Genomic DNA, 15843 nt, shown 5'->3' on the forward strand with positions numbered 1-15843 from the left:
GGTGGTGGGAGTTCATACCAGATGTCCATAGTATGAAAACAATTTTCAGTGTGGCAGCAATATATATCAGATGAAGAAAAATCACGTGAAATTTCCACGGATCTCGCTACTCTAGTATATTACTGTAACTAGTCCTGTAACCCGTCAGGGTCGTAGAGGTGCTGCATGGTACATGAACGGTGAACCAGCTAGCTCCACTTGATGCAGTTGTGAGTGAATGCCTGTGTAAGCTTTTCTCTCCCCAATCAAAGATCTTGTCGACCCACTTTTTCTTTTGTCTGCCTCTTTGTCTTCTTTTTCCCTGGACTGTTACTTTACAAATCTTTCTGAGCATGTCATGTGCCCAAACCATCTACGTTTCCTCTTTTCCACTGTGGTCAGTAGGTCATCATAGTAACACACTTGTTGAATGATCTTTCTGCAGACTTCATTGTTGGTGACATGGTTCTTGTATGAGATGCCAAGGAGTTTTCTGAGGCATCTTATTTCTACTGCTTGGGTCATCTTTTGTAGGATTGCGTATATTATATACTCAAATACAAAAAAAAAATCTGAAGTCAAGGATTGGAATTCATAAACCTTATTAAGTTAATGTTTTATTTATTACATAACTAGCCTGGGTGCCCGGCGTTGCCCGGGTGTTTGAAGTGTGTGGGGTGTGTTGAGCAAAAAAAAAAAGTGGTAGTAGGCAGGCAGGCTCGAACCCGTACTGCAAATGAGCAAAAGAATGTGAAAAAAAAAAACTTGACATGTCTTTTGTTGCATCCATCGCCAAACCGGAAGTGGCGAAGGTTTAAATCAAGACTAGTCAATCGAAAAGAAGGGATAACTTTTGAAAATATTGGCGAAAAAATTGACCCCTCCCTGTAGAAAAGTGCGCAGTTGAGGGTGAAGGAATTAATGTTTTGGGACAATTTTTCGGTATTTGTCGTCTGAAGGGTCGAGCTTCAAATCAATATTGATCTTGTGAAAATCTGTCTCCTCTGTCAAAAGTTTTAGGCAGACATACAAACATACATTTAAACAGACAGGTGAGATTTATATTATAGACTAGCGGTGAATATCCGGCGTTGCCCGGGTGTTTGAGGTGTGTTTGTATTGAGGGGGAAGATAGATCAAAACAACCCTATTTAAAAAAAAAAAAAAAAAAACGTTGGCCGGGTGTTTGGAGGTGTAAAAGAAAAAAAAAATTTTAGTAGAAAGGTAGGCTTGAACCCCGAACCTTTGATGCGGAGGTGGAAAGAAAATGAAAAAAAAACCCTGCAACCTAACCATCTCAACCACGGGAATAGATGAATTGATAAGTGTGTTAAGTTGACGTTTATAAAGTGAAATTAACAGGTGCGAGAACGTTAAGTCGCGTGATGTTTGACCTAGTTTTGCGCTGGAAGCCAGTTTGTTTTTCCCGCTACGCGTCGATCAAAAAATATCTCCAAAATAGCTTGTAAAAGTCGGGTAAATTAAAAATAGCTGTGACCAGAGTTCCTTAGTCATAGATATTATTATTTAGACAGCATATAAAAAGTTTTAAAAAGGAGCGAGCTAACCGAGAATCACGGCCAAAAAAGCCTTAGTCAACATCAAATAAAAGCAATATATTTTTTATAGATCAACTGTGTTGTGTTTTACTTGCTGTCAGTGTGTATTGTCACAGGAAAACAGAGCATAATGCAGAAGTGACCATTTCCCCCCTCTCTTTTTTAAATTCATTTTGAATATCTATTGGTCAGACACCCCCACACAACCCCATTGCTATCGAGGCATGTGACAATCCACGCGTCGACCCATAAAAGGAAGCTGTGGAACTCGGTTCCGTCTGCCTGCTTCCCACCTGACTACAACTTGGATGTCTTCAAGTCCAACATTAACAAATTCCTAATGAACCGCCCCCTTAAGTAAACACTTCATCAAATTTCCACACTAACGTACTGTACTTGCAATAACCCTTATCCCTGAGTGGCTTCCGGGCCTTGATAAGAGGTGACCACCGTGTAAAAAAAAAAAAAAAAAAAAAAAAAAAAAAGAGTTAGACACCCCATTGCCATCCCCCCTTCCCACCAAGTGATTCGTCAAAAACATGTGCCAAGGTCACAATGAGAAATCATCCAGACACCCCACCTCCAAAAACGAAGCAGCGTGTGGAAAAAAAAGGAGGAGAAAAAGAAAAACCCGTTTTGGCAAGAGTGGGGTGCACGAAAAAAAAAAGGGAGTTTAAAAAAAAAGAAGGAATGGAGCTGATCACATCGTCGAACGAATGGCGATAATAAAACTGCGCCTTATGCGGTGAAATAGCAACTCTCTCAACTGAGCCTTATCCCTGGAACCGAAAAGAGAATTCATCAGAATTACGAAATTACTTTGGTTCGAGATATGGGAAGGGCACAGCCGAACGTCGGTGGTTGAGAAACAAGTGAGAAAGAAACACGAGGGAAGACAAGTGGACAAACGAACTTCGAAGGATATCGACTCGTGTGTCAGCAAAATGGGACTGCCTCACATTATAACATCAGAACATTGAATTTTGTCGGATACCTAATCATTGGTTAAATGCACGCCCTCAGTTAAGTACTATTCAATATCTACCCTTATCTCACAAATGTCGACTTGCTGAATTGAACTGTTTTTTTATATTTTTTGAAAGATTTCTACTGCCTCACATAACTCAACCATTTTCCTCGCGAAAAAGAAAAAAAGGGAAGGAAAGAAAAGAGGTTATGTTCATTTGAACAGTTTTCTTTAGTGTCGCCTCCCCTCCTTTGACCCGTTGGACACTGTCTGCATGTTTTCTCATTATTTTCTTTTAATATTTTGTCTTCATTATTGAATTTTTAACGCACAATAAATGATATGCGTATAATATATATACGTCCGTGTTGTTCCGTTATTCATTGCCTGGTTTTTCGTCAACCGTGAATCTTATAAGGAAATTCCACAATGGAAGTATTGGTAAGTGCTAGTGGGTTGTGATAATTTTACAGCCTGCACGTACATCATTTTTTTATTTTACAATACGTTTCGGGGACAAATTTCCTTTTGGGATTTTTCAACCAGGATGTATTGTCACAATATATATCTTGGACCAGTGACAAAAATTGATTTAGATAAGGGCAAACACAATTTGAACAACTGGCCACAGTGAATACACAACACAGATACAATTACCAATTCTTTATAAATCTCTAAATATTTAACTATCGAGTTCATCTTTTCCTGATTTAAAAACACGTGTTAAATGTGCAGATATTTTCTCAAGCGTAAAAATACATTTGTGGAGTGATGATCTATAAATGTTAGTTTTAACATTAGTTTCAAATCAATGATTATTTTATTAATGATGCCAGAAGTGGAAGATTTTATTTTAACCAAAATCAAAATAAAAAAAAAAAATATAATTAAAATAATCGTTTTGGGCATCAATTTTTCAGATTCTGATACCCCCCAAATTCTGATTTTTCCAATTCCCGATTAATCGTCCCAACACGAATATCTATAATATAAACTTCACCTGTCTGTTTAAATGTTTGTACATCTCGCAAAAACTTTCGACAGAGGCGACGGATTTTCACAAGATCATTATCATTTTGAAGCTTGACCCTTCGGATAACAAATATCAAAAAATAGGCTAAAAAACATTAATTTCTTCACCCCAAACTGCACACTTTTCTACAAGGAGGGGGTCGCTTTTTCCGCCAACATTTTTAAAAGTCCCTTTTTTCGATTGACGAGCCTTAATTTAAACATTCATCGCTTCCAGTTTGGCGATGGGCACACCAGCAACGGTTCTTTTCCTCCTTCGCGGTACGAGATTGAGCCTGCCTGCCTACTACAATTTTTTTTTTTTGTCAACACACACCTCCAAACACCCGGGAAATGCTAGGCACCCAGGTTAGTATATATTTATTAAGTTCATACATTATCAAACAAATCATTTTAACAAATTTCACCAACATTTTTAAGAGGGTTCCAACACCTCTTGGAGAGAAGTTAATGAATTAATGTACGAGTTAATTTTATCCTTTCTTCAAAGTAACAAGCAGTACTGTTATATATTATCTTATAGATAATTTTGATGGACCAATGAAGATGTCGAAAAGGTCAACTTCAACATATAATGCAAATATGACATAACAAAAAGGGGGGAAACAAGTTCAAAGAAAGCGTTGTTGAAATTTTACCAAATCGTAAAAGAGAACAGCGTCGGAAACGTTAGTAGAATGACGTGACGGCATAACGAGTTAGGCCACCACCTCGGATTTCTTTGATGCGTCCACAGTGCCGAAGTATGACGATGATTGAACGTAAAGTTGGATCAATGCGAAGTTTGGTATGCTCCTTCAAGTCTGCATCAACGATGAATGGGAAACCTGAGATAAAAAAAAAAAACTATTCAAGAAGATAAAAATTGGAGCTTTCAATTTTGGTATACTCTCATGCCTGTCAATTATGACGAGCTCAATTACATTGTTTCGTAAGTATCTTAATTTACTTTGATTTAAATGTTAATACCTGGTGGCCGAGAGGAAAAACACCAACCCGCAAAGCCAAGGTTGGATTTGTTGAAATATTTGAAATTATACTTATTGTAAAAATGATGACTTTGTTCCATTTCGGAATGAAAAAAGTTGTTGAAAATTACAAGTTATAGCGTTGTAAAGAGAGTAAGATTTTTTAAATGTCATAAAGCCGTTAATATATTTAAAAAAGATATGATGCAATTTATATTCTTTTTGGAATGAATATGGCCGTTATAATTCAAATTTGGATGTATAACTGAAATGAAATGAGTATTTTTATTATGTAATTTATCATCATTCGCTGTATCATCACTATTCAGTGTAGTTAGACTCACACTGATCTCAAGCCAAGGATTCAACCTACAACCATCTAGCTGATAGTCAGCAGTCACCCATAAGCCATGGGATTGGCGCTCATAATTCATATCTCCAATGTGTTTATATAAAAATTGAATGCCATTTTTAAAATGCCCCGCTTGTTTATTTATAAACAAAGAACTTTGCATTACGCTAAGTGGCAGGCAATATAATTTAACAAAAGTGCTCTACCCAAGAAGAAGAGCGAATTTATAGTCAGCCACAGACTGTTTTTGCTGTATCACAGTTCTTCAGTATGGCTAGACAAGCACCCGTCTCAAGCCAGGGATTGCACTGACAATCATCTAGCAAACCACAGGATCATAAATCATAAATCATATCTTTAATATTTTTAGATAAACTTTGTCTGCAAAATTACAGAGTTATATTATGATACTATGAAGTGCATTATCTCCACCACAGCTACGACCACCAAGAAATGATGTCAATATGAGAGGTGATTAGGGGTTGAATTAAAAGTCTAACTAGTTTTATTTCCTTTCTCTGGTACGTGAAACAAATTTCTGATGGACAGGAGCCTGTCTAAAAAAAGTAATTGCTTTGTTGCATTTATTAATGTTTTTTTAAAGGCAATTAAAAATATTTTTACTGGTAATTGCTTTGTTGCATCTATTAACTTCTTTTTTTAAAGGCAATTAAAAATATTTTTAATGGTAATTGCTTTGTTGCATCTATTAATATTTTTTTAAAGGCAATTAAAAATATTTTTAATGGTAAAAGGTTATAAATGTTTGCAGATTAACTCGTCGGTTTTGGTTTGCTGTTCTTGATTTTAGTTGCCGGTCATGTCTCTATTGGATTTAGCTACTTGTTGGGTTTGTCAGGGGTATTTACGTCGAGGGGGTGTGAGTGCTTGCAGTTCATCAAAGCATTCACCGTTAAAATACTTGTAGAACAAGCAGAAGGATGCTACATTTCGTCGATGGGACAGAAGCTGAAGCTTAGATGACAGTTCAGGACGTATCAGGTTGGCGACTCTCTTTTGAACCCTGTCTATGAGCGAGAGACTAGTAGTAGATGCACCAGCCCAAATATAACAACAATACTCCATACATGGGCAAATGGTGGCCTTATAGAGGTACAGGATACTTTCGGGCGTTAGTAATTTACTAGCACGGTAGAGAGAACCTACCTTCTTCGCAGCGGTCTTGGCAATGCTCTCAATGTAAGTGCACAAGTAAAAGTAAACCATTGAGGAGAGTGGGGTTTGCTATAAAATTTCCGCGTGGGAACATTTTACCCATATGATCCCCCATAGGAGAGCAACCAGAGTTATCCTGGAAAATCTATCTTGGCAAAAATTTACTTTCACCACAACTAATGTTTGTGCAAAATTTTTTAAAAAATCCAAAGCGTGGTTATTGAGAAAAGTGCGAACAGATGAACGCAAGCGAATTACGAGGTCCAATTTGTCAGGGGACCAATAATTTTTTTAATATTGGGTAAAACCAGATAAACATCAACATTTTTGTATAGAACATACAAACACACAAGTAAACAGCGAGTTTTATATATAGAGATAGAAGCTTACCTTGTGAAAGCGAATTCTCTTGTTCTTTGTACATCTTATACAACTGTTTCTTTTTTTCTGGTAGCGTTGACTTCTTTTGCCGCAAGAGTTTATATTTGATCTGAAACATCTTCTCCATCTCATCGATATAAGAATTGACTTGATTGTATGTTAATCTGCCTTTCATATATCTGAATAAAAAAAAAAAAAAAAAAAAAAAAAAAAGAAAATTTTTTTTTTTTTTTAATATCAAATCTGCTCTAAACTATAATTATTTCATCTAAGTCTAGTAGAAGAAACTATTAAAGTAGACGGCTTTACGGCATCTAGGGACCTAAACAGTGAAGGGGTGCGATTTTGCTGTAAACAATGATTTCATGCAATATGTTTTCAATCGACTCCTCTCAGATTTAGACGATCGTCATTTAATATTTTATTTTTACCCTTTCACCTTAAATGAAGTATATTTCTACTTGGAACAATGGGAATAATATTTGGAACATGTCTAACAGGAGACTGTGGGAAGTTGAGTAGCAAGATGCCTTTGTAGCTGGTAACTTGTTGGAATTGATTGTTGTTTTTGGTGTAAAGAGGCTTTCATAATTGTTGCTTTGAGTATGTAATCGAAATGTTTGAGCGTTTAATCGAAATGTTTGAGCGTTTAATCGAAATGTTTGAGCGTTTAATCGAAATGTTTGAGCGTTTAATCGAAATGTTTGAGCGTTTAATCGAAATGTTTGAGTATTTAATCGAAATGTTTGAGTATCTAATTGAAATGTTTGAGTATCTAATTGAAATGTTTGAGTATCTAATTGAAATGTTTGAGCGTTTAATTGAAATGCTTCATGAAGTGTATTTTTTTTTTGATTAAGAAACTCTGTAGTTCGGATTTTCACTGCGCTTTTCTTGGAGGCAGATTACGGTTTCATTATATTTCCTTCTTTCATTTGCTTTATTTCTAGTTGGGTATGGGGAATCCTACTGAATGTTAGACAGTCATCTGCTATCATCTTGTACATTCAAACTAAGAAATTTTTTTAAGATTCTAACCATTCCTTTAAATGCAATTGTATCGCTTGCGCTTGATTCACTTGGTATATATGCCAAGTAGTTTTTGAAATTTTTTTTCGCTGAGTGGTTGCTTCTATAATTACTGGAATGATGCATATTATTACAGTTTCATGTTGTACATAAGATGTTGGTATTCTGTTATCTTTCCCCTCTTAGTTCGATTTAAGCCAACATCATTATAGACACCGAATTCAACTAGGGTTGCTTCTTTCTTCCTCCTATTTCATATCACTAGGTCAGGTTTAACAGCTCCATTACCTAGCATCTTCTCTTGTAAATAATTTAAAAATTCTAGCTCCAAAATAGGAGAGAACGACAAAAAGGGAGATAACTAAAAAATAATTGTATGAAATACACTAACAGTAAGGGTTCTTGCCCAATTTCCTAAGGAAAAAAAGCGAAAAATCTGTGATATATGTACCCATGACAAAACAAAATTATCATGTTCCAAAAATCACATAAATTGATGAAGTTGTTTTATTTTGATAAAGCAAATAATTTTTAAGCGATTAATGAGAATTCGTAGGTATTACAACATAAATCAAGTATAAATTATTGTTGGGTCATCTCCCTTCTTTTTTTTGAGATTTTTTTCAAAATGGTAGGTGTACATAACTAAAAATTACACAGCAATGGTGGATGGTGTATGACTTATTTCCAACTGCTTTTTCTGGTATACGTTCCCAGGACTTGCTACTGCATTCGATATTCAACTTTTTTTATAAATGGTCCAATGAAGATCGTAATTATTTGTGATTTGTAAATCGGGAAGGGTAGGCATATTGTCCAGTCTATAGCAGACACAGCCAGTAGATAAATGCAGAAAAATATTCTTACTATTATTTATGATATAAATCCTCTGCTACCTTTTCTATATGAATATTTTTGACATGTTTTGACAAGCTTCTAGGTTTGACCTTCACTCCTGATCTGAAATGGAACACGTACATCAAGTCTGTTGCCAAGATCGCTGGGAAAATGGTGGGATCCTTCTACTGCTCCAGAAGATATCTCACTACTGATGCAATTCTCTATCTATACAAAAGCCAAATACGTCCAAGGATGGAGTACTGCTGCCATATCTGGGCAGGAGCTGCTAAAAACAGCCTATCCTGCCTTGACAGAGTACAAAATAGACTTTGTGGTTTAGTGGGAGGTGCCCTTTTCTCTTCCCTGCAACCTCTCTCTCACAGAAGAGACGTTGCGAGCCTGTCTTTATTTTATTGCCATTTTCATGGCAAGTGCTCGTCTGAGCTCCAATCTCTGCCCCCCCCCATCGCCAATCTTTCACGATAAGCACCCGTCTAGCTGAAACCACTGTCAATAATTTTCCTCCCCACTCTTTATCTGTGCCTAAATCAAAATGTAGATTCCATGAACAAAGCTTTTTTCTTAGAAGTGCACGCCTGTGGAACTCTCTTCCATTTGCCTGTTTCCCACTTGACTACAACTTGGATGTCTTCAAGTCCAACATAAACAAATTCCTGATAGACCGCCGCCTTAAGTAAGACACTTTATCAAATCTCCAATACAAACGATTACTACGATACTACCCCATTGATTACTGTACACGCAATAACCCTTATCCCCGAATGGCTTCTTGGCCTTGATAAGTGGTGACCACCATGTAAAAAAAAAAAGAAAAAAAAAAAAAGAAGAAATATTTAATTAAGAGAGGCATTTTGTTCGGATTAAATGCAATAATTATTAAACGTGAATGAAATGTACGCATTTTTTTGAGGAAAACGCTTCAGGAAATGTTTTAAGCGATGCGTGCAAAGTAAGATTAACAGCTTTCAGCAGAAAAAAATAATTTAACGCTAAATGAAATGTGCGTCATCTAATGCAGCCATTTTCAAAAAAAAGTTCAATCAGTACAGACGACATATTGAATATGATTGGACTTCTTCTGTAAATCATTCTGTTATTCTGAAGAATGACTGAAAATATTAATAAGAGTTAGAGGTTTGTACTGAAAATCAGGCAGTAGGATAATCTGTTATTTTGTGAATACAAGCATGAGGCAAGGTAAAATCTATTTAATTCAGAAGGAGCATCTATTATTTATATTCTTTATCTGTTATAGTGTGGTATTAGTTGGAGGATGGAAAGGAAATAATAATGGTCATGCAAAAGTAAGTATATTTGTTAGTATTATAACCAAGTGGTGTGAGAGGACTTAATATATAGAGAGGGAAATAGTTTGCTATCTCTGTATGGGAATACGTTGTTGAGAGAGTCATTTTGTTTGGATTAAATGTAAGAATTTTTAAACATGGATGAAATGTATGCATAGTTTTATGAAACGTTTTAGTAAGTGCTCTAATTATTGATGAATGCAAAAACTGTGTTGAAAGAGTGTTTAATTTTTTTCCTATCAAAGCTGTGATACTATTGATGTTCCTCCTCGCCCAAGTGTTAGGAAATTAAAAGAAGAAGCTTATCAGAACAAATGTATAGGAATTTGTTCAGCAAGGAACACAAAAGAAAGCTAAAATAGGATTGTTAATCAAGGTGTGGCAGTGATTTGAGACAAAAGGACCGAACAATGGAAACTAATATGTTTAGAGTTAGTTTTAGAAGTGATGTTTTACAATAGTTGGCGGCAGTTTGTAGTATTGAGTTTGCAACAGGTTGGAACAGTGGAAGGCAGGTTGTGGCTCAGAGATGATCAAGATGAGCTGACGTCAGCTGATGACAAACAGGTTTCAACAGACTTTGTAGATGTGGACCTTAGTGCTTAGAAATTGTTTCCTGCAATGGTGTCTAGTTTTGGGACAATTAATTGGAATCGAGAAAATCGGAACTTTTTGGAGTATAAGAATCAGAAAAATTTGTGCCTATTTTCTGATGCCAAAAACGATTCTTTTAATTATGTTTTTAATTTGATTTTGTTTTTTAAAAAAATCTTCCACTTCTGGTAGTAATAATAAAATAATAAATATTTATCGATTTAAACTTCCAGTAAAACTAAAATTTATAGATCATTTCATCACAAGTGTATTTTTACGTTTTAAAAAAATATATACATTTAACATGTGTTTTTTTTTTACAAAGGAATCACCACTTATCAAGGCCCAGAGGCCACTCGAGGAGAAGGGTCAAAGAGTACAGTAGTCAAAAGGACAATATCGTAGTAATCGTTAGAAGTGTAAATTTGGTAAATTGGATTACTTAAGGGGAACGGCTCATCAAGAACTTGTTTACATTGGACTTGAAGATGACCATATTGTAGTCAGCTGGAAAGCATGCAAATGGAAGACAGTTTCACAGGTGTGCAGTTCTAAGAAAGAAGCTTTTTTAATAGAATCTACGTTTGGGTTTAAGAATGGATAAAAAGTGGGGGAAATTATTGACAGTGTTTTCAGCTAGACAAGTGGTTATCGTGAATGTTTGGTGGGGGGGATAGATTGGAGCACAGACGAGCACTTACCATGAAAATAACGACAAAGCAGAGACAGGCTCGCAACGTCTCTTCTGTAAGAAAAAGGTTGCATGGAAGAGAAAAGGGCATCCCCTAGGCTATGAAGTCTATTTTGAACTCTGTCACGGCAGGATAAGTTCTTTCCAGCAGCTCCTTCCCAGATGTGGCAACAATACAGCCCCCTCCCATCCAAGTCTATCAAACAAGCTCACGAGGCTTAAACTGTGATGACCTAATGGAAACTAGTATGTTAAGGTGATTATGCCATATAGTTTATTTTTTTTTTTTTTATTACATTTTCACCCCAAACAAGGCACATTGCCACTTGGGTGTAGGGGGCTACTATCAGGGTCAGCAACTACTGGGGCACTATGTAGGGATTTGGGCAGCAAGATGTCGGTTCACGTTACACTTGAACTTCTGCATGTCAGTACAGTTAGGGAAGCAGGATCCTGGAATGGAATTTCAGAGTCTAGCGATTCTGGGGAAAAAACTACTGGAGTAGAAAGATCTTTTACATCTAGGGATCTCTACTGTGTGGGGGTGGGATTTAGCTGCCTGTCGGGTTTGTCAAGGGTGTCTGCGTCGTGGGGGCACAAGTGTCTGCAGTTCGTCAGAGCATTCACCATTAAAATACTTGTAGAACAAGCAGAGGGATGCAACGTTTCGTTGATGGGACAGAGACTGAAGCTTAGATGCCAGTTCAGGGTCTATCAGATTGGCGACTCTTTTTTTAACCTTGTCAAGGAGCGAGAGACTAGTAGCAGATGCACCAGCCCAGATGTGACAACAATACTCCATACATGGGCAAATGGTGGCCTTATAGAGGTACAGGATACTTTCAGGTGTCAGTAGTTTTCTAGCATGGTAGAGAGAGCCTACCTTTTTCGCAGCGGCCCTGGCAATGTTTTCAATATAATTGTTCCAGCTCATGTTTCCTGTGAACGGTAGGCCAAGCAGTTTGAAAGATGTACTCTCAGACAAGGAGTCACTGGCCATTGCTATTGGTGGCAGAGAAGGTTTCTTGTAGTTATTGAAGGAAACCAGTTTAGCCTTAGCAGCATTGAATATGACCATCCATTTATGTCCCCATTCCACTACAGATTGGAGGTCATCCTCTAGTGTTTTTGCCATTTCTTTAGATATGTGTTTGTTTGTTTTCCTGTCATGCCTGTTATAGAGTGTAGTGTCATCAGCATATATACCCATCTCAGAGGCAGTTTTGTCGGGGAGGTCATTAATAAATATCAGGAACAATAGAGGTCCAAGAATAGACCCCTGAGGCACTCCCGCATTTATATCACACTGTTTAGATGTTCGATCGTCGAGGACAACCTGGATTTTTCTCTTATCTAAGAAGGATTTAATTATGCTAAGTATTCTACCAGTGATACCGTATGATTTAATTTTCCTGAGGAGACCCTTGTGCCATACCCTGTCAAAAGCCTTAGATATATCTAGAGCTACCGCTCTGCCTTCTCCGCTTTGTCCAGTGAATGGTATATACGTTCAGAGATTACAGTAAGGATGTCAGCTGTGGAATGGACTTGTCTAAATCCATATTGTTTGTCAGTCAGAAGTTTAGCATCTGTAAGGTGCCGGTCTAGAGCATGGTTAATTATGGTCTCGAATATTTTGGCGAAAAGCGGGAGGAGGCTAATAGGGCGATAATTTGATGGGTCAGTTCTTTCGCCAGAATTCTTGAATATTGGTACCACAGAAGCGGTTTTCCAACAGCCCGGAAAGCAGGATTCATTAAGGCATTTGTTGTAGACTTTGGAGAGAACTGGAGCTACTTCGGCTGAGCACTTTTTTAATAGCACAGCTGGGATGAGATCAGGTCCACATGCTTTTAAAGTGTCAAGATTTTTTATGATAGCATGTGATAGCATGTACCTGAGCAAACCGGCTGGCAAGCAAATTAGCTTTGTCAGTTGCTGAGCAAACAACCTCGTGATTGTTGGTTAATGGGGGAATTGTTGATTGCCCATTGTTTACTACACTGTTGTAGATTTTCCAGAAGACACGAGTTCCTAATTTTTGTGCTTGGATGCGTTTTTTAGTGGTTTCAGTAAATTCTCTCTTGGCTGTCGCTATTTCTTTCTTAACGTTATTTCTAGCTTCTATGTACTTCTGTTTGTTTGAACTGGACTTATGTCGGTTAAATCTGCGGTATGCATGCTGCCTTTGAGCAATGGCAGTTGCACAAGTCAAAGTAAACCATTGGGGAGAGTCGGGCTTGCTATAAAATTTCTGCATGGGAACATGTGCTTCCATTGCTGTTTTGAACCATTCAGTGGTCTCATTTGCGCACTATTCAGCAGGAAGAGAAAAAATATTTCCCTATGGGGCATCTCTGATAAGATCTCTGATGGCTTCCCAGTCAGCCTTTTTATAATATCTCGTTTTGAGCACTGGCTCTTCAGTTTCGGGTCTAGAATTTAGGGCGATTTCTACCATTATCACTGCATGGTCAGCGTTCCCGAGTGGGCTGTCAGCATTTGTTGTACAATCCTCGGGAACTGTAGTCAGAAACAGATCTAGAAGTGATGCTTGTTGTTCTTGCTGGTCAGGGAAACAGGTTGGAAGCGTAACCATTTGTGATAGGGAGTGAGATATAGCAAAACTATGTGTTGTGCTGCCCGCTGCATCTGTGTGAGTAGAGAATCCAAGCCAGTTTTTGTGGTGAACATTAAAGTCACCAAATACATGGACTTGGGCGCTAGTGCCGAGGGAGAGTGCCGTGTCTATGCTGTCAGAGACTTTGTTTATTATGGTGCAGTCCTGGGTCGAGGGAGAGCGGTAGAGAAAATAAAAATAGCTAATGTTGTGTTGTATGTTTAGTCTAAAGCACATAAAGGCTTGATCGTTTCTAGGTTTGTTTCTCTAGTCAGGGGGAGGGTGTTACAAATGTAGACTCCGTGCATATGTCTGTCAGAGTCCTTACGGCAGAGTGGGAGATATCCAGGCATGTTAAAGTAGTTAGAAGGGATGGAGGAGTGTAGGTTAGTCTCACTTAGCGCTAAGATATCCGGGGTATTTGTTAGGAGAAATGCTTCAACATCAGGTAAATTAGTTCTAAGCCCACGGATGTTAGTGAATGCAAGCCTCAAGGGAGGAGGCAAGTTGAATTTGTTTGTCCCTAGGCCTGGTTTAAGTTTATTTTTTTATTGTAGTGTCATCATGTTTTTGAAGAGTTTATGGAAAGTGCTCGAATGAACTGCAATCTGTGCCCCCCCTTGCCAAACTTTCAGAAAATATACTCTACTAACTCCAGTCATTATATACGATTTCATCCACTCTCTATCTGTGCCTGAATCTAAACATAGATTTCATAAACAAAACTTTTGTCCCAGAACTGCCCGCACTCTTCCACTGGCCTGTTTCCCAGTTGAATACAACATGATAGCCTTCAAATCCGATGTAAACAAATTCTTGTTGAGCCATTCCCCATAAATAATCAAATTCTACCCAATTTATACCATTAACAATTACTACACTACCACCTTACATACATTAACTCTTATCCTTGAGTGGCCTTTTGGCCTTGATAAGTGGTGACTCCCAAGTAAAATATATATATATATATATATATATATATATCCCTAGATGTAAAAGATCTTTCTACTCCAGTAGTTTCTTCCCCAGAACCGCTAGACTTTGGAATTCCGTTCCAGTCCCTGCTTCCCCAACTGTACTGACGTGCAGAAGTTCAAGTGCAACGTGAACCGACATCTTGCTGCCCAAATCCCTACATAATACCCCAGTAGTTGTTGCCCCTGATAGTAGCCCCCTACACCAAAGTGGCAATGTGCCTTGTTTGGGGTGAAAATGTAATAAAAAAAAAAAAAAAAAAAAAAAAAAATATATAGCCTAAACATTTGAAAAACAAAAAAATTGGAAATATGATGAAAAAATTTAAAAAAACAAAAAAATTGGGAATATGATAAAAAATTTAAAAAACAAAAAAATTGGGAATATGATGAAAAAATTTAAAAAACAAAGAAATTGGGAATATGATGAAAAAATTTAAAAAACAAAAAAATTGGGAATATGATGAAAAAATTTAAAAAACAAAGAAATTGGGAATATGATGAAAAAATTTAAAAAACAAAAAAATTGGGAATATGATGAAAAAATTTAAAATACAAAAAAATTGGGAATATGATGAAAAAATTTAAAAAACAAAAAAATTGGGAATATGATGAAAAATTTAAAAAACAAAAAAACTGGGAATATGATGAAAAAAATTTAAAAAACAAAAAAATTGGGAATATGATAAAAAATTTAAAAAACAAAAAAATTGGGAATATGATGAAAAAATTTAAAAAACAAAAAAATTGGGAATATGATGAAAAAATTTAAAAAACAAAAAAATTGGGAATATGATGAAAAAATTTAAAAAACAAAAAAATTGGGAATATGATGAAAAAATTTAAAAAACAAAAAAATTGGGAATATGATGAAAAAATTTAAAAAACAAAAAAATTGGGAATATGATGAAAAAATTTAAAAAACAAAAAAATTGGGAATATGAAAAAATTTAAAAAACAAAAAAATTGGGAATATGATGAAAAAATTTAAAAAACAAAGAAATTGGGAATATGATGAAAAAATTTAAAAAAACAAAAAAATTGGGAATATGATGAAAAAATTTGAAAAACAAAAAAAATTGGGAATATGATGAAAAAATTTAAAAAACAAAGAAAATTGGGAATATGATGAAAAAATTTAAAAAACAAAAAAATTGGGAATATGATGAAAAAATTTGAAAAACAAAAAAAATTGGGAATATGATGAAAAAATTTAAAAAACAAAAAAATTGGGAATATGATGAAAAAATTAAAAAAACAAAAAAATTGGGAATATGATGAAAAAATTTAAAAAACAAAAAAATTGGGAATATGATGAAAAAATTTAAAAAACAAAAAAATTGGGAATATGAT

The 15843-nt window shown here is 36.1% G+C and overlaps 1 protein-coding gene across 2 annotated transcripts in view; it reads right to left on the minus strand.

The window, feature by feature from the left end:
* LOC145291922 (SKA complex subunit 1-like) overlaps positions 1 to 15843 on the minus strand; it is a 90667-nt gene that overhangs the window by 55210 nt on the left and 19614 nt on the right. For both annotated transcript variants that reach the window (XM_080137772.1, XM_080137773.1), the window contains 2 exons: positions 6424 to 6593; positions 4176 to 4364 (listed from right to left, as the gene is read on the minus strand). In XM_080137772.1, coding sequence (XP_079993898.1) covers positions 4207 to 4364; positions 6424 to 6593 — 328 coding nt within the window. In that variant the 3' untranslated portion in view covers positions 4176 to 4206. The remainder of the gene's footprint in view (positions 1 to 4175; positions 4365 to 6423; positions 6594 to 15843) is intronic.

The sequence above is a fragment of the Euprymna scolopes genome, chromosome 13 (assembly GCF_053919585.1).
Source record: "Euprymna scolopes isolate OS-2025 chromosome 13, ASM5391958v1, whole genome shotgun sequence".
NCBI classification, from domain to species: domain Eukaryota; kingdom Metazoa; phylum Mollusca; class Cephalopoda; order Sepiida; family Sepiolidae; genus Euprymna; species Euprymna scolopes.